At 61.3% G+C, this 18,430-nt stretch overlaps 3 protein-coding genes and 1 long non-coding RNA gene across 7 annotated transcripts in view; 2 read left to right on the top strand and 2 right to left on the bottom strand.

The window, feature by feature from the left end:
* Window positions 1–114: 114 nt before the first annotated feature.
* Window positions 115–2,723, bottom strand: VWA1 (von Willebrand factor A domain containing 1). Its single transcript, XM_017895257.1, has 2 exons — window positions 2,651–2,723; window positions 115–1,142 (listed from the first exon to the last, which is right to left on the bottom strand). Exons 1-2 carry the CDS (start codon window positions 2,721–2,723, stop codon window positions 1,021–1,023), a joined length of 195 nt encoding a protein of 64 aa, XP_017750746.1. The 3' UTR covers window positions 115–1,020.
* Window positions 2,724–2,861: 138 nt separating this feature from the next.
* LOC108544217 (uncharacterized) lies at window positions 2,862–8,267 on the top strand. The gene is made up of 4 exons (XR_001889771.1): window positions 2,862–3,254; window positions 3,885–4,292; window positions 4,708–4,853; window positions 7,405–8,267. It is a non-coding gene; the product is annotated as an uncharacterized LOC108544217 (long non-coding RNA).
* A 2,304-nt stretch (window positions 8,268–10,571) lies between these two features.
* TMEM278 (transmembrane protein 278) lies at window positions 10,572–12,915 on the bottom strand. The gene is made up of 2 exons (XM_017895213.1): window positions 11,952–12,915; window positions 10,572–10,844 (listed from the first exon to the last, which is right to left on the bottom strand). The coding sequence occupies exons 1-2, from the start codon at window positions 12,207–12,209 to the stop codon at window positions 10,572–10,574; spliced, it is 531 nt and encodes a 176-aa protein (XP_017750702.1). The 5' UTR covers window positions 12,210–12,915.
* A 3,492-nt stretch (window positions 12,916–16,407) lies between these two features.
* The window catches only part of ANKRD65 (ankyrin repeat domain 65), a 4,289-nt gene continuing 2,266 nt past the window's right edge, over window positions 16,408–18,430 (top strand). Inside the window, exons 1-2 of one of the 4 annotated variants that reach the window (XM_017895247.1) lie at window positions 16,408–17,736; window positions 17,866–18,074. In XM_017895247.1, the coding sequence (XP_017750736.1) occupies window positions 17,866–18,074 (209 nt within the window). In that variant the 5' untranslated portion in view covers window positions 16,408–17,736. Of the gene's footprint in view, window positions 17,771–17,848; window positions 18,075–18,430 lie in introns of all 4 variants that reach the window. The other 3 variants (XM_017895248.1, XM_017895246.1, XM_017895245.1) reach the window with 3 other exon arrangements.

Raw genomic sequence — 18,430 nt, 5'->3', positions numbered from 1 at the left:
GTTAAAGCTATCAGGATCTTCCTCCTGTAGTGCTGGGTGCCTGTGTCACTTTCTTCCCATCCCCCACCCTCAGACCCAGCGTCTCTCCCAGGAGCCCCCACCCTGTTGCCTGGCCCCTCTGCACTGCAGCCTCAAGCTTTTCCTTTCCAGCTACTTAAGGCAGCCTTTCCTCCTGGTCCCCTCCAGGCACAGCTGCACTGGGTGACCCTGGGGCCACTAGGGGTCAGATGTCCCTGGCGAAACCTTGGGGCGGGCCGTCCACCCCTCTCCAACCCACAGTCCAACCCCTTCCGGCTCTGGGTGGATGATTAACCCACAGACGAGACTTGGTGAGATCCCCGGGGTTAGTGGTATTTTTCAGCGGCTACAGCAGGTTGAGCCAGTGGCCAGTTTCCTCATCTCCAGCCTCAACTCCTTCAGGGCTTGGCTGGGGCAGAGATGTCCAGAAAAAAGCCAATGGGAGCTGCTCAGCTCCTGCCTCAGGCCTTCCCTCTCAGGAAATCCTCATGGTAGGCCTGCAGTCCAAACCTGTTCAAAGCCGTCGGTGGCTGTCCCGATCCAGGAGAGCTACCCCGTGCTCGCTGGGGGGCAGTCCCTGACCTTTCTGGCTCTCCCCTCTCCAGGTATGGTGGGCATGCCCAGGAGCACATGCTGCCTATCTGCAGAGTCCCCAGACTTGCAAGTTTCTTCCTGGGCCTACACCTGGGCTCTGCACTCGAGGTCTGGGCTGGACCCGTCAGCAGAGAGCTACACTTGGAGGTGGCTACTCAAGCCCCCATCTCAGCAGGGCGCATGGGTCACCCGGTGCAGAGCGTGCACAGAGAAGCTGCATCACTCAGCCCTGTACCCTAGGGGTACCAGAGCCCCGGAGGCCCTGGCCACTGCTCTGGGGACATGAGATATTCCCAAGGTCTCAACCCAGCCTCTCCTCCTGCAGCTCCCAGCTAGGGATCCCTGGGCCCTGCCTCCTCCCACCTACCGAGAATGGAGCCCCTCAGCTCCTGGACGATGATGTGCAGGTCATCCACGTCCACAAAGTGCAGGTGCTTCTTGGCAGGGGCTGAGGCAGCGGCTGACAGCTCCAGAAAGTTGCCTCGGCCGGTGCTGACGATGAACACGGTGACGCCCAGGTCCTTTAGCTCCTGCATGGGGGGTCCCACAGGGTCGCTGGAGCCGCCATCTGTCACCCACACCAGCACCTTGGGCACCCCTGGCCGGGCACCTGCTGCTTCAGCAAAGAGCTGTTCTTTGGCATATGCCAGCGCCAGGCCAGTGTGAGTGTCACCCATGCGCTGGACTGAAGCGCGAACAGCATCCTGAGCAGCCTCGCCTGAGCTGTGTTGGCCGAAGGGGAACTCAGTGTACGGCCGAGTGCCCACGTGCACCAGGCTGGCACGCAGGGCCCCGGTGCCCAGGGGCAGTGGAGCCACCAGCTGCCCCACAAACTCCCGAACCCTGGAGAACTCGTAGTGAGACACGCTGGCCGAGCTGTCCAGCAGGAACATCAGGTCCCCTCGGGGGGCTGATGCTGGTGGACCTGGGGGAAAGGAGGAATGCTCAGCCTCAGGTGTGGGCCCCCCAGACAGCCCCACAGCAAGGCAGGGTCCCCCAGGGCCTCAGCTTTCCTTAGGTGGGTGCTTGCCCTCTCCCTAAGGTCCTAGGTTGGGGGAAAGAGGAACTCTAAGCCAAGCAAGAGGCCTGTACTTTTGGGGCTTTCACTCTGCACACTGGCCATGGGACCTACAGCTCTCTCTGGGCTGGTGTTATCCCATCTGTGAGAGGACGACTCCCCGCTCCAAGCCCCCACACCTTTCCATTCCTGCAAGCAGGTGGAGCCGAGTCCTGGCCTAGGTCCCCAGAACAGGCCTGAGCCATGGAGCTGCTCCCTCCAGGCATGGCTTTCAGAGGAGCAGCCCGAGGCTGGAGTTCAGCCACGCAGCTCAGGCTCCAGGTGAGGCACCGTGGGCACGCACACAGCAGCAGGGGAAGGTGTAGAAGGTAGAGCAATGACCCCGCCGGATGGGCTGGCTGGAGCCCACACCCCACTTACCAGATGGTGTCCCCTCCCCTGGCCTCCATCCTCCAGCCCACCTGGACCCACACAAGATACACCCCCCCAGCAGCCTGAAAGCCCGATCAACCCCTCGAAGGCTTCCCCTTTCCTCCCGACACCCCCGCGGTGGAGGCTGATGCCCCCCACACCACCCCTCCGCACCAAGCCAGGGACCAGCGTGCCTCAATTCTAGTCCTGGCCTTGCGGTTTTCCCCAGTGCGGTGGGGCGACTCCAATTTCCCTACCATCCCTCCACTGAGGGCCTTTGCAAGGGAAGGGAAACTGAGGCGAGGTGCCCCCTCGACAGACATCTCCCTCTTCCTGTCCAGGCCCGCGATCCCGCAGAAATGAGGGCGGGGCCGGGCCGGCCCCTACGCCCCGACGCTCACGGACGGTGTCACCTGGAGCACCTGTACCGCCCGCCTCAGGTGAGCAGGACGCTCCGCCCACGCCCCGCCCGCGCCCCTGCCCCGGTCTCCGCAGCCTCCCGCCCGCCGCCGCGGCAAGGGGACAGCGACGGCCCTGCGCGGGCAAGCGGCGCAGAGGCGGGCACCAGCGGTCCCCAACCCCCGGCCCGGCCGTCTGCCCGCACATCACCGCTCTCGAGCCGCTCCGCGCCAGCGGCCAGCCGCAAGCTCAGGGCCAGGCCGAGCGCCGTCCAGGGGAGCATGCGCGCGAGACGACCGGGGCGCGCTCGCGCGCTCGGCACCTCGCTGGCTCTCTCGCTCGCTCGCTGGCGGCTGCAGGGCGCGTCACAGCGCGGACCAGGCCGGCCCCGCCCCCTGGAGGCCCCACCCCCGAACGGCCACACCCACGCCGAGGCCACGCCCACGCCCTCCTGCGCGAGAGGAGGGCCACGTGCACAAACCCCGGAGACGCGCACCAGCGGACCCCGACACGCAGGGACACGCAACACCAGCCGAGATACGACCGAGGCATGCACGCGTGGGCACGCACACACACACTCCAGTCTCCCCCTCCCGGCCGAGGCTGTGCGGCCCGCGCTCTCCACCCCTCTTCGACCCCCAGCCTCAGGAGCCGAGCAGGGAGGTACCAGGCTAGGCCCTCCCCATGCCCACCACTGCTGTGACTCTGGGTGCTGGGGTCCCTGCAGCCAGACCCAAGAGAACCCCAGGGGCTGGCGGTGGCACCAGAAAACGTCCAGAGCCTGGTTTCACCTTGGCCACAGAGCTGGAGGCCGGTGGGTGTCTGGGGGAATAGGATATGTGTCCTAGGGACTGACCAGCAGAGATTGGAAGGGCCATGGGGTGAGACTTAGAAGGACACAGTGTCTTGAAAGGGGACAGAAGACAGGAATTTGAGAGAGACTCGAAGCTCCCACCCCACCTGGGCTTCTTGGAGGAAGAGGCATGGGAGTGGGAGATGGTTGGTTCAGGCCCTGTCCAGTGGGACCACACTGGGCCTGTTACCCATATACCCTACCCAATGAGGAACCCAGACTCCGGGACCCAGGAAACACCCCCAGCAGGACTGGAGGGGCCCACTGGTGAGCCAGGAGCTCTTGGGTCTTGGGGTCTTGGTGAGGCCCAGACCAGAGGTGGTTGGGTGCAGGGGGTGTCCTGAGGCCCCCAGGGCAGATTTCCCTAGCTCAGGTGGGGCTGGGCCGGCAGTGTCCCCTGGACAGGAGAACCCCACCCCAGCCCTCCCTCGAGTAGCCATGGCCCTCTCCCTGGGCCTTCTCAGCTCAGAGCTGGGGGGTGGGGGATGTGGGGGGTGTCTACCAGGATGTCCCCTCCTTCCCCACCCTCTCCTGGAGGATGCCCCGCAGGAGAACGGATGGGGCTCCATGGGCTTCCTTCCTCCCTTTCAGGCAGGTGAGACACCACGGGGCCGTGCAGACGGCCAGCGCTCGACTTTGCCTAAAAAAGGAAGCGGCAGGCTGAGTCTGAGGAGCTGGCGGCAGGAACAAGGGAGAGCTGTGTCCCCGCCGGCGTCCCCCGCCCCCCCCTGCCAGGGATCTTGGCAGTGGAGGTGCTGGCTGGGCTCCACAGACCTCAGGCCTCCGCTGGGACCAGAAATGCCTTGTGCTTCCGCCAGGGCCTGGTGGGGGGACTTTGGGTCCCCAGAGTGCGAGCTGTGCCACTCCGAGGGGCCTTACCAAGCCCCCCAGCCCCCAGTACACAGGGGCTGCTGTGGAGATGATGCTCAAGGCCACAGCTGCTGGAGTACCTGAAGTCTGACCGGAAGCTGGCTGCAGACCCTGCGGAGGCATGCCCAGGTAGTCAAGCAGGGAGCTGGGCCGAGGGTCCCCCACCCTGGGGAGGCTCACAGCCAGTGGCCTGCTCGTCCCCCACCCCTGCCCAGCAGGCGGGCCACAGTCACACCTCAGCCTGCCCTGCTGGGCTGACAGGGAAGTTTCCCTCACTTCTGGAAAAAGTGAGCGGGTCTTCTTGGCTGCGACTCAGGCCCTCAAGGAAGCTGCCGCCCTCCTCCCTTCAGCTCGCCATCAGCAGGAGAAGACACAGGAGGTCTGGCCTCCACCCAGCCTGGGCCGAGCTCAGCCACCTGCCTTGCTCCCAGCTCTGCCTGGAGTCCCTCCTGCTAGGAGACCCTCCCCATCAGCTCTCCCCCTGCTCCTCAGCCTTCAGGACTCATTCCTATGTCTTGCCCTGCACCCACTGTCTCCACTGCAGAGGAAGGACGTGGACAGAGGGTCTCAGAGAGCATGGGGTCAGCCAGAGGCGCAGTGTCAGGGCCCGGGCCGGACTTCAGGCAGACACCAGAGGAAGCACAAATATAACAGCCGGAACCCTCCACTCTCCAGGGAGAAGAGCCTGGGGTAAGATAGGCAGGGCAAGGACGGGTCAGGCCAGATCACAGTGGGTCCTGGCCCCAAGCCTTCTGCCTCCTGCAGGCATAGCCCCTGTCTGATCCCGGTGGCCTTGGGCCCCACGGGGTGGGGAGCAGCCTGGTGTGGCTGCGGCCACCCTGCCCCCACGGTCTGGGCCTGGGCTGTGGGAGTCCTTGTGCCTCACTTCCCGGAGCCGGCCTGCCCTGCCAGTCTGTCTGCAGGCAGGTGGAGGGGGTTCCGGGAAGCTGGGGACGCTGCTCTCACCCGGGCACCGCCCTGCCCCCACCCGCCTTTGGGAGTGCTTCCTCCTCCGCACAATCCAGGCTTCTGCAGAAGAAGAAGGGCCTTTTGTCCCCAGCTGGCTGTGGTCATGTTTGACCCCGGGGAAAAGGGCAACTCCTGAAGCCTCTGACCCCACCCCTGACCCAAGCCGAGGGCAGAACGCCCAGGCCCGCACCCGGCGCCTTTGGTTGCTGTTTTCCTGTATCTCATAAATGTACTGAAGCACACATTGGAACAGATGGAAGGGGCGGTGAGGGGCAGCAGTGCGGGCCTGAGGCACTGCTCTCGGGTGTGCCTGAGCCCGAGACCCCACCCCATAACAGTAAGTGGGGCAGAGCCGGGGTCACCAAGAGCAGGGCCCACCCAGCTCCTAGACTCAGCCTGCTCCCTGGGATCAAAGACAGGTCCTGGGGTCACTTTTCACTTCCCAGGAGCCCAGGACTGCCCCTCTGGCCCCAGAGCTGACCCCACTCAGTCCCCCGTGCCAGCAGCAGCTGGGGTGGCGGGTAGCAGCCTGGGTAGGGGGCGGGAGCCGCACCATCTGCATCTGTCCATCCATCCCTCGTCTGTGTGCTGCGCACAGCCGCACCCCGGCCTCAGCGCTGGGGACACACAGGTGCCGGGCCAGCACTGCCAGGCTAGGAGGGGTGGGCTGTGACCAGCTAGGAAAGATACAGTCTACTTGTTTTCACTGTGAGAACGGGGGGTCACTGGGGACTCACACGCAAGGGTACTCGAGGAAGAGCCTTCCAGGCAGAGAGAAGGAACCTCGAGTACTGAGACCAGGGTGGGGTGGGCAGGAAGGGCCTGCACCGGGACAGCAGGGGCAGAGCAGGCTAGGGGCCTTTGGGAGGGGTGGCCGGGCTCCTGAGTGCGGCATTCAGAAGCCGGGTGGAGGCTGCTGCTGGCCTCAGTGGGGGCAGGAGTTTCCCCGCAGCGAGAACAGAGCCCGGCCCCGTGGGAGCCAGAGAGCAACAGGCCTGAATGACCCAGGGTTTCCCAATAGCAGGGCCCCTTCCTTGTGTGGGTCCCCTCACTTTGCCTCTCTGCTGGGACATCCTTCCCTGAAAGGGAGAGGAGAACTACACACTGCTCCTTCCCTAGACACAGGACAGGCTCAGACCACAGCCCTGGGCAGACCCAAAACTCCCAGGGGCCTGGACCAGGGTCGGAAGGAGGTAGCAGGGAGGGACTGACCTATGTCCACACACGAGGGACTCCCCAGAGGCGGGTTGGGCGGGGCTGGGAGCAGGGGCCTTAGCCCTCAGACCAGCCCACTAACCCTGGGCAGTTCCTGCCCCACAGCCTTCCCAGCTGACAGGCCTGGGGGCAGGGGCAGGCCAGCACAGGCCAGAGGGACAGAGGGAGCCACATCTGAGGGGTCCCCCAGCTGTTCACACCATCTGAGGCTGTGCTTGCCAACAACTGTGCTCCCAGGAAATATTTTGCAAATCAGCAAATGACATGGGGCAAGGTGGGAAGCTCGCTCCATCCAGTGGGGCGGGGCCCCTTACTGCCCCCCTGCCCCAGAATGAGGCATGATGGGGATGCAGTTGGGACACACACAGGCACACACACTCCGGGCTCCCTTTCGGACAGGGCGGGGGCTCTAGCCACTGGGAAAGAACGCCAGGCAGAGGTCCCCACGGCCACCCCATGGCCCCCACGGCCACCCTGCAGCTCAGCTCCTCCACCCGAGGAGTTCAGGCCCCTGGGCCAGGGGAGAGCTGCAGTAGAGACTGCAGGAAGCTGGGGGAGGGGGCTCTGGGGGAAGGGGTGTAGAGGCACCCTCAGTGTAGGGGCGCGCCTGGGGACCCAGAGCCCTGAAGCGGGGTTTCGATCATGGGCGCCATGCTGGGCAAAAGTTGGGAGAGATTCGTGGGGTCCAGGTGGAGTCCTTCCCTGGCAGGGGCTAGAAGGACTGGGCAAAGGCCAACTGTATACCTGGGGCCCCCACCTCCTCCTCATTTCATGCCTCGCTCCTGGCTTCCCAGATGCTGGCCAATAAGGAAGCTGCTTAGGATCCATGAAAGGCCAGGCAAGGACCTTCCCGGGAAGAACCCAGGGGCCTCAACAGGGGGCCTGTTCAGTCCTGGGGGATGGGGCCCCTGCCTTCCAACGTGGGGCCTGTTCAGTCCTGGGGGGTGGGGCCCCTGCCTTCCAACGTGGGGCCTGTTCAGTCCTGGGGGTGGGGCCCCTGCGCCGCACACGGGCTCTGGTCTTCCTGAATCACCCCTTCCTTGCTTCTCTTCTGCAGGCCAGGCCTCCGCTCTCCGGGGCTATGGCCGGCCAGAGGCGCGTTCCTACACCCCTCTGAACGGCCCACAGGCCCCCACAGGTGTTCCTCTGCGAGCTGGTCGGGCAGCTGGGGCTGGGGCCCGGCTTCGCTGCTCCGTGCCTTCAACCTCCCTGGCAGTACGGGGCCTCAGGGTGGGCCTGGGAAGCTGGAAACACCTTTGGAAACAACTGCCTGAGGCAGCTGTGGACAGAAAGCCCTGCCCAGCAGCCAAGGGAGCTGGCCTCTCCACTCAGCCTCCCCACCCCCACCAGGCCCAGCTGTTGTTTTCATGGCTCCGGGACCAGGCCATGCTCAGCCAAGAGCTTCCCAGGAGAGCCCTCATCTTCAACCCCTAGTGGCGGCCAGAGCCAACCCAGGCAGGAGGGGAAGGAAGGCAGCCGTGGCCCCGGGGAAGCCATCCTGGCAGCTTGGCCACTGGCCCAGCTCCTGTCTGACCAGGAAAGGCATCAAAGTCGGACTCGGATGGAGGCTGGAAAACCCCGAGACTTCTGCTGGACTCCACCCAGCCACACACCAGGCTGTGCTCAAGGCCACGGAATGAGCCTCGACCCTGATCACAGGCTGAGCCTTGACCCTGGCCCCAGATGGAGCCCAGACCTTGCTGGTCACAGGCTGAGCCCTGCTGGCAATATGATGTACTAGATCCCTTAAAAGGCCTTCCAGCAACAACCAACTTCTGGATGAATTACTAAGAGCATACATTTTTAATAGACTGCTGGGCTTCCAAGAAAGTAAATATCTCCAAGGCTCCCCCAAAATTAAACAGCAAAAATAAATAAGGCCAGGTCGGGTGGTTCATGCTTATAATCCCAACACTTTAGGAGGCCGAGGCAAGAGGATTGCTTGTGCCCAGGAGTTCAAGACCAGCCTGGGCAACATGATGAGACCCCGTCTCTAGAAAAAATTTTAAATTAGCTGGGTGTGGTGGTGCACTCTGTAGTTGCAGCTACTTGGGAGACTGAGGTAGGAGGATCACTTGAGACCGGGAGGTCGAGGCTGCAGCTAGGAGCTCACCACTGCACTCTGCCTGGGCGGCAGAGCAAGACTCTCTCTCAGTAAACAAACAGAGTAATGTGGAGGCCCGGATGATGAAGGGAAGTGGTTGGGAAAGCCGATAATTCACTGGACACACACAGGGACAGAGAGCCAGCCTGCGGCCAGCGAACAAGGATGCTTCTCTGCATAGGGGCTGCTAAACCAGGGGTCTCAAGGGTCACTGAGGGGGCCCAAGGTGGTCTCGCCTGGAAATGGGGAATAGTCTCTGGAGGGAAGCATCCCCAAGTTGGACCTCAGAACTGTCACAGATAACGGCTGACAATTAGACATTACCAGACGTTCAGAGAACCACTATGCTACTGATGACAATCAGTACAAACAACCATTCACAGATTTACACTCCTAAAGACTAGGAAATTGGAATTACTTAGTACAGAATATAAAATAACTATATATAAAATATGTTTAAGAAGTGGAAACTGAGGCCGGGCGCAGTGGCTCACGCCTGTAATCCCAGCTCTCAGGGAGGCAGAGGCGGGAGGATAGCTTGAGCCCAGGAGTTCGAGACCTGCCTGGGTAATACAGCGAGATCCCATTCCCCACAAAAGGAAAAAAAAAAAAAAAAAAGACAAGAAGTGGAAACTGTAATCCAAAAAGTAAGCTTGTACCAAGAGACCATAAAAAGCGATCAGACAAATCTAAAACAGAATCAGATGTAACTTTTAGATATGTTCCCCCCCCCCCTTTTTTTTTTGAGATGGAGTTTTATTTTGTCACGCAGGCTGGAGTGCAGTGGCGCCATCTCAGCTCACTCCAACATCTGCCTCCAGGGTTTAAACCATTCTTGTGCCTCAGCCTCCTGAGTAGCTGGGACTACAGGTGTGCACCGCCATGGCCAGCTAATTTTTGTTGTTTTTTTATTTGTTTTTAAGACGGAGTCTTGCTCTTGTCATCCAGGCTGGAGTGCAATGGCACGATTTCGGCTCACTGCAAACTCCACCTCCTGGGTTCAGGTGATTCTCCTGCATCAGCCTCCCAAGTAGCTGGGGTTACAGGTGCCCGCCACCACACCCAGCTAATTTTTGTATTTTTAGTAGAGTCGGGGTTTCACCATATTGGCCAGGCTTGTCTCGAACTCCTGGCCTCAGGTGATCCACCCATCTCGTCATCCCAAAGTGCTAGGATTACAGATGTGAGCCAGGGTGCCTGGCCTGGATATGTTAACATAATAATTTAAGATAAAATGAATGAGTTAATTAGCAGATTAGACAGAAGAGAGTAATTTGATGAGGGGGTAAAAAAGGAAGCGGTGAGGATATGGAGAAGGAATTCGTGGTGAAACTGGAGATAATGGCTGAGGGACTTCCGGAGCTGATGAACGTTGTGGACCTGAAGTTTACACCAAACAGGGTGGGTGTGAGCTCGGCCCAGCTGGGAGGTGCTGGTGAGACCGAGGAACACCAAAGTTAGTGAGATCCTACAGTCATCCTGAGAGAGCCCAGATGCTGGCGCCTGTCTGAATGCGAGCCTGCAACAGGCTGAGCCCTGCTGCCGCCACCCCTGGGCTTCTGGAACCCTGGGCGTGGCCGAGCGTGGGCGTCTCCCCTGGGAGTCCCAGAGCCCTGGACGCTGGAGGCCGGGACCTGGGCAGACGCGAGAAGCCTTGGGGCTGGGGCCTGACCCCCTCCTCTGAGGGCCGCCCGCCGGGCTCTGCCCTGCACTCCCCTCCCCTGCACTCCCCTCCCCTGCACTCCCCTCCCCTGCACTCCCCTCCCCTGCACTCCCCTCCCCTGCACTCCCCTCCCCTGCACTCCCCTCTCCCTGCACTCCCCTCCCCTCCTCGATCTGTCATCTTCCACACATTCATTTAAACCCCTCAATCTCCTCTACCTGCACTCACCTTTCTTCCACTTAGCCTTCTCTCCATGACTCCCTCCCCTCCCCTTCCCCTTGGGTCTTAACTCCGTCACTCCGCACTCCGTGGCGGGGGCGGGGCCTGGCGGGCGGGGAGGCCCGGGGTCGTAGCCGGGAGCCTGCGCTGCGCAGCCAGGAAGGGGAGCGTGGCGCGACCCTCAGTTTTCCGGGCCCGGGGCACCGATGGGGTCGCGCACGAGAGCTCGGAGGCCTCGCTATCGGGTTTCGCAGGGCCGCCGGTTCACACCCAGGCGCAGATTGCCTCGTCCCCGTCGGGCGCCCGGGGGGCGGCGGCGGGGTCCGGGGTCCCAGCGGGCGAGGGCAGCACGCGGGGGAGGGCGGAGGCGTCCGGGGCCAGGGCCGGCGGCGACTGACGGCCCCGAGGTCGAGCACCAGCATGGCGGCAGCGCGAAAGAAGCCCGACCACGATGAGCGCCGCGGAGCCGCGTCCAGAACAACGCGCGGCACGGGGACCGGAGCGGGTGGACCTGGGGGGGCCGGGCGGGCGGTCAGATGAGGCGGGCGGGGTGATGACTTCCGGAGGAGAGAAGAGGGAGCAGGGCAGGGTATGGAGGAGAGGAGGGGCGGAGAGAGGGCGGGACCGGGATGATGGAGGGGAGGGGAGCCGGGCAGGGTGATGGAGGGCAGGGGTGGAGGAAGGGTGGTGTCAGGGTGATGCAGGGCGGTGAGGCCGGACGAATGAGGGATGGGTGGGCGGGAGCAGGGTGGAGAGGGGAGGGGAGAGGGAGCGGGATGGGAGAAAGGATGCCGCGGCAAAAGGAGATGGAAGGGTGCGGGGCGGGAGAGAGGAGGGGCCGATAGAGAAGATGAAAGAGCCGGGAGGGGCGATAGAGGGGCCGGGCCGGGGCGGGCTGAGCAGGGCGGGGAGAGGGAGGGGAGATGGAGGGATGAAGGGTTAGGGGCCTGGGCGAAGGAGGGGCGGGGCGGAGAGGGGAGGGCGCCGGGCCGCTGTGGGCCAGGCAGTGCTGAGGGGTGAACGGGAGATCCGGGACGTAGCAGGTGAAGGGCCGAGCAGGGTCCCTTGAGGGGAGGCTCAGAAAAAGCGCCCACTGCCGTGTTCTGTCCCCCTGCGCCCTCCCATCACCAGCTGGCGCTATCCCCCATGCCAGCAGAAAGGGGCCCGGGGCCATCTGCCTAAACCCCTGCCCCCAGACCAGGCCACAGCCCACTCTGCAGCTGGGGAAGCCCCGCACTGGCAGGCGGGCCTGGGAGGAACCGTGTGTGTTGGAGGGACTGGGGGCTGTGCGTTAGTGAAACTTGACAACATTTTCATCTTCTTTTCCTGGAACCCCGTTCTCTCCCCACCCCACCCAGCTGTCCAGGCCCTGGTGGCCCCTGGTACAAGGCCGGGAGGCCGGGAGGGGACAGAGCTGTCCCTTGGGTGAAAAACAAAAGCCCTTTTTTGGCTGTGGCTGGTGGGTGTGCTTGGGAGAAGAAGGGGCTGCCAGGTAGGGGCACACGTGTCTCCGAGGACAAGGGGCAATACTGGAAAGGGGCACAGTGGCCTTCAGCCGCAGGACACGGCCACTCCCCAGGACCCCAGCTAGTCCCCCACCCATGGGGCACAGGCTCACCCTCGAGTGGCACAGGAATCCCAGGTAGACGACGGCCGCTGCGGGCAGGAGCACCAGCAGGAAGGCTGTGGTGGGCAGCAGGAGGTGCAGCAGGAGCCCGGCCACCAGCCGGCCGGGCAGCAGCAGGGGCCCCGGCCACCCTGGGCACGGCAGGGCTGAGGCCTGGTGGTCGGGAGGTCTTCGGGGCAGCATAGGCGCTGTGTCCAAATCACCGCCTCCCTCCTCCTCCTCCTCCGTCTCCCTTCCCTGCTCACTCATGCTTCTGACGCTGCAGGCCTGTGGCCGGGTGGTGTTCAGGTGCAGAGCGATGCTCCCCAGGGCCACCCTAGAAGACCTTTAACCCCGCCCCACGTTGCAGCTAGTCCACATCTCCCAGCCAGACCGTGGACCCTTGCTAGGGATGTCCTGCCCTGATGTCTGTCCCAGAGCCACACCCCCACCTCAGTTTCCCTTCTGCCAGGCAGCTACAGCTCCAGCCGTGCCAGTCTCCAGTCCCAGCCAGCTCCTGGTGCTCTGGGCAGGCCTTGCAGGGCCCTTCCCACCAGGGCCTCCTCCCTCCCTGTCCCGCCCCCCCCCATGCAGCTCCCCCACACAAAGACTTCATTTCAAAGGGATTGACTCTGACAGCTGCCCCATCAGTAGCTGCCACCTGGAGCCCGGCCCCCCACCCCATTTCCCAGGCCCAGCCCCGCTGCTCCCTCATCTGAACGTCTTGTCAGTGTCCTCCGCCTGTGTCAGAGTGGATGAGAGGGCACCTGGGAGGTGCGTGAGCTGTAAGGTGTGGGGCCTGTACACACCAGGCACTCAGCAGGCAGCCAGGGACCACAGGTACCCTCGTGTCTGAACGCAGCCATCCCGAGCAGAGGAAAGGCAGATTTTCCAGGACAAGAACCTGTGTTCCATCTTTTTTTTTTTTTTTTCTTTTTGAGACAGAGTCTTACTCTGTCACCAGGGCTGGAGTACAGTGGCACGATCTCGGCTCACTGCAACCTCTGCATACCTGGTTCAAGTGATTCTCCTGCCTCAGCTTCCCTAGTAACTGGGACTACAGGCACTTGCACCATGACCAGCTAATATTTGTATTATTATTATTTTTTTTGGAAGGAGTCTGCTCTGTTGCCCAGGCTGGAGCGCAGTGGTGCGATCTCGGCTCACTGCAAGCTCCGCCTCCCAGGTTCACGCCTTTCTCCTGCCTCAGCCTCCCAAGTAGCTGGGACTACAGGCGCCTGTCACTATGCCCGGCTAATTTTTTTGTATTTTTAGTAGAGACGGGGTTTCATAGCGTTAGCCAGGATGGCCTCGATCTCCTGACCTCGTGATCTGCCCGCCTTGGCCTCCCAAAGTGCTGGGATTACAGGCGTGAGCCACTGCGCCTGGCTGTATTTTTTTTTTAGTAGAGACAGGGTTTCACCCTGGTGGCCAGGATGGTCTCCATCTCTTGACTTTGATGCCCGCCTCGGCCTCCCAAAGTGCTGGGATTGCAGGCATGAGCCGCTGCGCCCAGCCCATCATTTCTAGTCGGGGCAAAACTTTTCCCATCCAAAACCCCAACCAGTTTCTCCGAACGTTACCCCCAACTCTGACTTTTTTTTGAGACAGGGTCTCATTCTGTCACCCAGGCTGCAGTACAGTGGTTCAATCATGGCTTACTGCAGCCTTGACCTCCTGGGCTCAATCAGTCCTCCCACCTCAGTCTCCTAAATAGCTGGGACTACAGGCACCTGCCACCACACTTGGCTAATTTTGGTGTTTTTTGTAGAGATGAGATCTTGTCCTGTTGCCCAGGCTGGTCTGGAACTCCCGGCCTCAAGTGATCCGCCTGCCTGGGCCTCCCACAGTGCTGGGATGGCAAGCATCAGTCCCCGTGCCTGGCACAGTCCCTGATGTCTGTCCGTCTCCCAGGGTTTTATTGCACAGCAGTAGTTCCAGCTCCATTTTCTTTTCTTTCTTTTTTTTTTTTCCGAGGTGGAATTTTTTGCTCTTGTTGCCCAGGCTGGAGTGCAATTGCACGATCTCGGCTCACTACAACCTCCACCTCCCAGGTTCAGGCAATTCTCCTGCCTCAGCCTCCCGAGTAGCTGGGATTACAGGCACCCACCACGCCCAGCTGATTTTTGTATTTTTAGTAGAGGTGGGGTTTCACCATGTTAGCCAGAATGGTCTCAAACTCCTGACCTCAGGTGATCCGCCCACCTCCGTCTCCCAAAGTGCTAGGATTACAGGTGTGAGCCACTGCACTCGGCTTCCAAATCCATTTTCTTTTTTTTTTTTTTTAGACGGAGTCTCGCTCTGTCGCCCAGGCTGGAGTGCAGTGGCCGGATCTCAGCTCACTGCAAGCTCCGCCTCCTGGGTTTACGCCATTCTCCTGCCTCAACCTCCCGAGTAGCTGGGACTACAGGTGCCCGCCACCATGCCTGGCTAGTTTTTTGTATTTTTTAGTAGAGACGGGGTTTCGCCGTGTCAGCCAGGATGGTCTCGATCTTCTGACCTCGTGATCCGCCCGTCTCGGCCTCCCAAAGTGCTGGGATTACAGGCTTGAGCCACTGCGCCCGGCCCCAACTCCATTTTCATAATTAATTGACAGGAGTAGGTGTCTGTGAGCTGAGCCATTCCCTGTGAGGTCTTCTAGTGGGCTCCATCCCTTTCAACACGCTCCAGGCCTCTCCATCTTGCCTACTTCTTTCAGACCTGTGAACAGGAAGGAGAGTGGCACCACGTGGCGTGTGACATCTAGCAGGGCAGTAGAGGCCTCCCTGCAGTGTCCCTACAGCGTTGGGCACGGTGGCTCACACCTGTAATCCCAGCACTTTGGGAGGCTGAGGTGGGTGGATCACTTGAGGTCAGGAGTTTGAGACCAGCCTGGCCAATTTGGTGAAAGCCAGTCTCTGCTAAAAATACAAAAATCAGGCCAGGCACTGTGGCTTATGCCTGTAATCCTGCACTTTGGAAGGATGAGGCATGTGTATCACTTGAGGTCAGGGGTTCGAGACCAGCCTGACCAATGTGGTGAACCCTCGTCTCTAAAAAAAAAAATACAAAACTTAGCCGGGCTTGTTGGCATGCGCCTGTAGTACCTGCTACTCGGGAAGCTGAGACAGGAGAATTGTTTGAACCCGGGAGGAGGAGGTTGCAGTGAGCCGAGATCAAACCATTGCATTCCAGCCTGGGCGACAGAGCGAGAATCCATCTCAAAAAAAAAAAAAAATTAGGCGTGGTGGTGGGCGCCTGTAATCCCAGCACTTTGGGAACCTGTGGAAGGCAGATCACTTGAGGTCAGGAGACCAGCCTGGCCAACATGGTGAAACCCTATCTCTACTAAAAATACATAAATTAGCCAGGCGTGGTGGTGGGTGCCTGTAATCCCAGCTACTTGGGAGGCTGAGGCAGGAGAATCACTTGAACCTGGCAGATGGTGGTTCCAGTGAGCTGAGATCGCACCACTGCACTCCAGCTTGAGTGACAGAGTGAGACTCCTTCTAAAAAATACAAATAGAAAGTTTAAAAAAGTTGCAAAACCTCTGCTTTCTAAGTGCCCCCCAACCAGGCCCCTCGCTTATTCATTCAACAAACACTGCTGAACTGCTACTGAGTCCCAGGGACTATCACCAGAAAAGGAGGTCCCGATCCAGACCCCAAGAGAAGGTTCTTGGACCCCACGCAAGGAAGAATTCGGACGAGTCCACCAAGTAAAGTGAAAGCAAGTTCAATAGGAAAACAAAGGAATGAGAGAAGGGCTGCCCTGTGGGCTGAGCAGCGGCCTGGGCTGCTCCACCGAGAACACTTACTGTTGTTTCCCGGGAAAGGGGCAGGCAATTCCTGGAAGTGAGGGTTCCTCCCTGTCTTAGACCATCTAGGGTAAGTTCTGGCGTTGCCATGGCAACCGTAAACTGTGCTGGTGGGCGTGTATCTCATGCTAATATATTATAATCAGCGCATAAAGAGCAGTGAGGAGTGGCTGTCTTGGTTTTGGTGGTTTGGGGACCGGCTTCTTCACGGCATCCTGTTTTATCAGTGGGGTCTTTGTGACCTGTATCTTCTGCTGATCTCATCCTGTGACTAAGAATGCCTGACCTCCAGGGAATGCGGCCCAGACAGTCTCAGCCTCATTTTACCCAGCCTGTTCAAGATGGAGCCGCTCTGGTTCAAATGTCTCTGCAGAACCACTTCAGGTTCTTTGGATTCCACAGCAAGGGGGCTGCGGCTTCTGCCCTTCCGTGCCCCACTGTGTGTGGGTCCTACAAGCATCACAGAGGCAGCTGTGGCTGCCCCCACTATGGTGGAACCTGGGAGACGGGAATCTTGGGAGCGGCCTCTTGCAGGTCCATTCTCGCCTCTGTACCTCTGGGGAGCTGGCATGAGGCAGTTTCTGGGGCCTCCCTGGCCCTGATGAGTACGGGACTTTCCACCCAGCCCCCAGAGCTCCTCACATCTTTCCTGGTCAGCCTCACAGAGCTTTCCTTCTAGAAGAGGAAGGCAGGCATTTAAATAAAATAAACACATACTTTCCCATAGTGATAAATGCTAAAAACTAAAACGGTTAGAGATGCATGTTGCCTCAGATCCATCAGTGGTCAGGCTCTGGGAAGGTGACCGATGAGTAGCCTGAGGAGGTTTGTAGGGCAGGGTCTGTGTGGCTGGGTGGGTGGTGGGATGGGGCCCCTGGTCCCTTGTCTGGAGACCCTTTGGGCCCTTGGAGAGGCGTCCTCTAGGGAGTGGGGGAGGCCAGGCCTGGGCCCTCCGGAGACCCTGTCCTTGGGGACCTGGGAGGCTGAAGGGGCCTGAGGTGGGAATGGGTAGCCCCCATCGCCTTTCCCGTGCAGCTGCTGGAGGGGCCAGGCTGCTGCAGCCATCCCAAAAAGCCATGTTCCCTTCTGTCTGGCCCCAGGTACTGGGAGACAGGAAGATGCCCTCAGCACCAGCCCCACCTACCCTGTGCCAGGCCCCCAGAATCCCACTGCCCCAGGCCTTGCTTGAGCAGAGCTGCTTTTCCACATGCAGACGTGCCCTAGCAGGGATTCTCCCCACACTCCCTCCTGCCCCCTGCCCCCACCTGCCCCAGCATCTGTCCCTTCCCTGGCTCCAGACTTGCCCCAGCCAGTCCCCAAAGGGTATTCGTCCCTACCGTGCCAGAGCCACCCTCTTCTCCAGGCCACCTGTCTGGAGTCCTTGGTGAATCTTTTGTCCTGTCCAGCATTTAGAGAAAGGAAGGCCGGAACCTCACCCTGCTCTCCTCCCCAGCCTGGAATCGGGAGGAGGGGCCGGCACCCACCCCTGAGTGGGCTTAGCCAGCACAGACAGGAGTGAGGGTGAGGGGGCTGCCCGAGGGCGGGCACTGTGGAGAGGCCTGTGAGGCCTTCCAGGGGCACGTCAGGGCACATCCAAGGCTGTGCTTCCTGGGGGGTGGCATCCGAGCAACTTTCGTCCACAGGCATGTTCCTGCTTGTCCTCCCCAACCGCCCTGGCCTTTGTTCCCCAGGAGGGCAGGCGAGCTGAGGCCCTGGCAGCCACAGGGGAGGGAGCATGTTGGGCAGGGCTGTGCCTGAAGGCAGGGCCTTCCTAAGTGGCTGAGTAAACAGCTTCAGGTGGCCTCAGCCTGGCCCAGGGGACCAGCTGTGTTCTCCCACCCCCTGCAAGGCTGAAGCCGCCGCCTTTTAGCAGCGCACTCTCCACCCCAAAGCCTGCAGAAGGCATTTTGTGAAGAAGGTCAGCAGGCTGAGCCTGGGCCAGAACCCATCTGCAGAGGACCCCCAGCCAGAGCAGAAAGCTCCTGCGCCAGCTCCCTTGGGTAACTGGAGCCAAGTCCCTCTGAAGGCTAAGTGGTAACTGGAATGGGGGGCTCCAGGTTGGCCCGGGACACTGGGCTGGGGGCAGGCCAGAGGCCTCCACGGTGGATGCAGGATCCCTGCTCCCCCAGATGGACTCCCAGAGGCCTGAGCCCAGACAGGAGGAGGAGGAGGAACAGGAACTGCAGTGGATGGAGCTGGACTCCAAAGAGGCCCTGGGAACCAGGACAGAGGAGCCTAGTGTCTTCCAGGGCTGGGGGCACCTACTCCAGGCCGTGTGGAGGGGCCCTACAGGCCTGGTGATGCAGCTGCTGCGGCAAGGGGCCAGCGTGGAGGAGAGGTGCACCTGGGCTGGGGGGTGAAGGGGTCCGTTCTCTGGGTGGGGCAGGATGGGGGTCCCAGCACTGGGTGGGTGGAGGGGTCCCTTCTCTGGTTGGGGTAGGACGGGGGGTTCCAGTGCTAGGTGGGCGGCAGGACGGGGTGGGGCTGGGCGGGGTTCTGGTCAGTGGCCCATCCCGGCGCCGACGCCCTTGCCCTCTCCTCAGGGACCACGCAGGCCGGACCCCGCTCCACCTGGCTGTGCTGAGGGGCCACGCGCCCCTGGTGCGTCTCCTGCTGCAGCGAGGGGCCCCGGTGGGCGCGGTGGACCGGGCGGGGCGCACGGCGCTGCACGAGGCCGCCTGGCACGGGCACTCG

Source organism: Rhinopithecus bieti, unplaced genomic scaffold (genome assembly GCF_001698545.2).
Source record: "Rhinopithecus bieti isolate Rb0 unplaced genomic scaffold, ASM169854v2 scaffold_26659, whole genome shotgun sequence".
Taxonomy (NCBI): Eukaryota; Metazoa; Chordata; class Mammalia; order Primates; family Cercopithecidae; genus Rhinopithecus; species Rhinopithecus bieti.
This window is presented reverse-complemented; position numbering and strand designations above follow the sequence as displayed.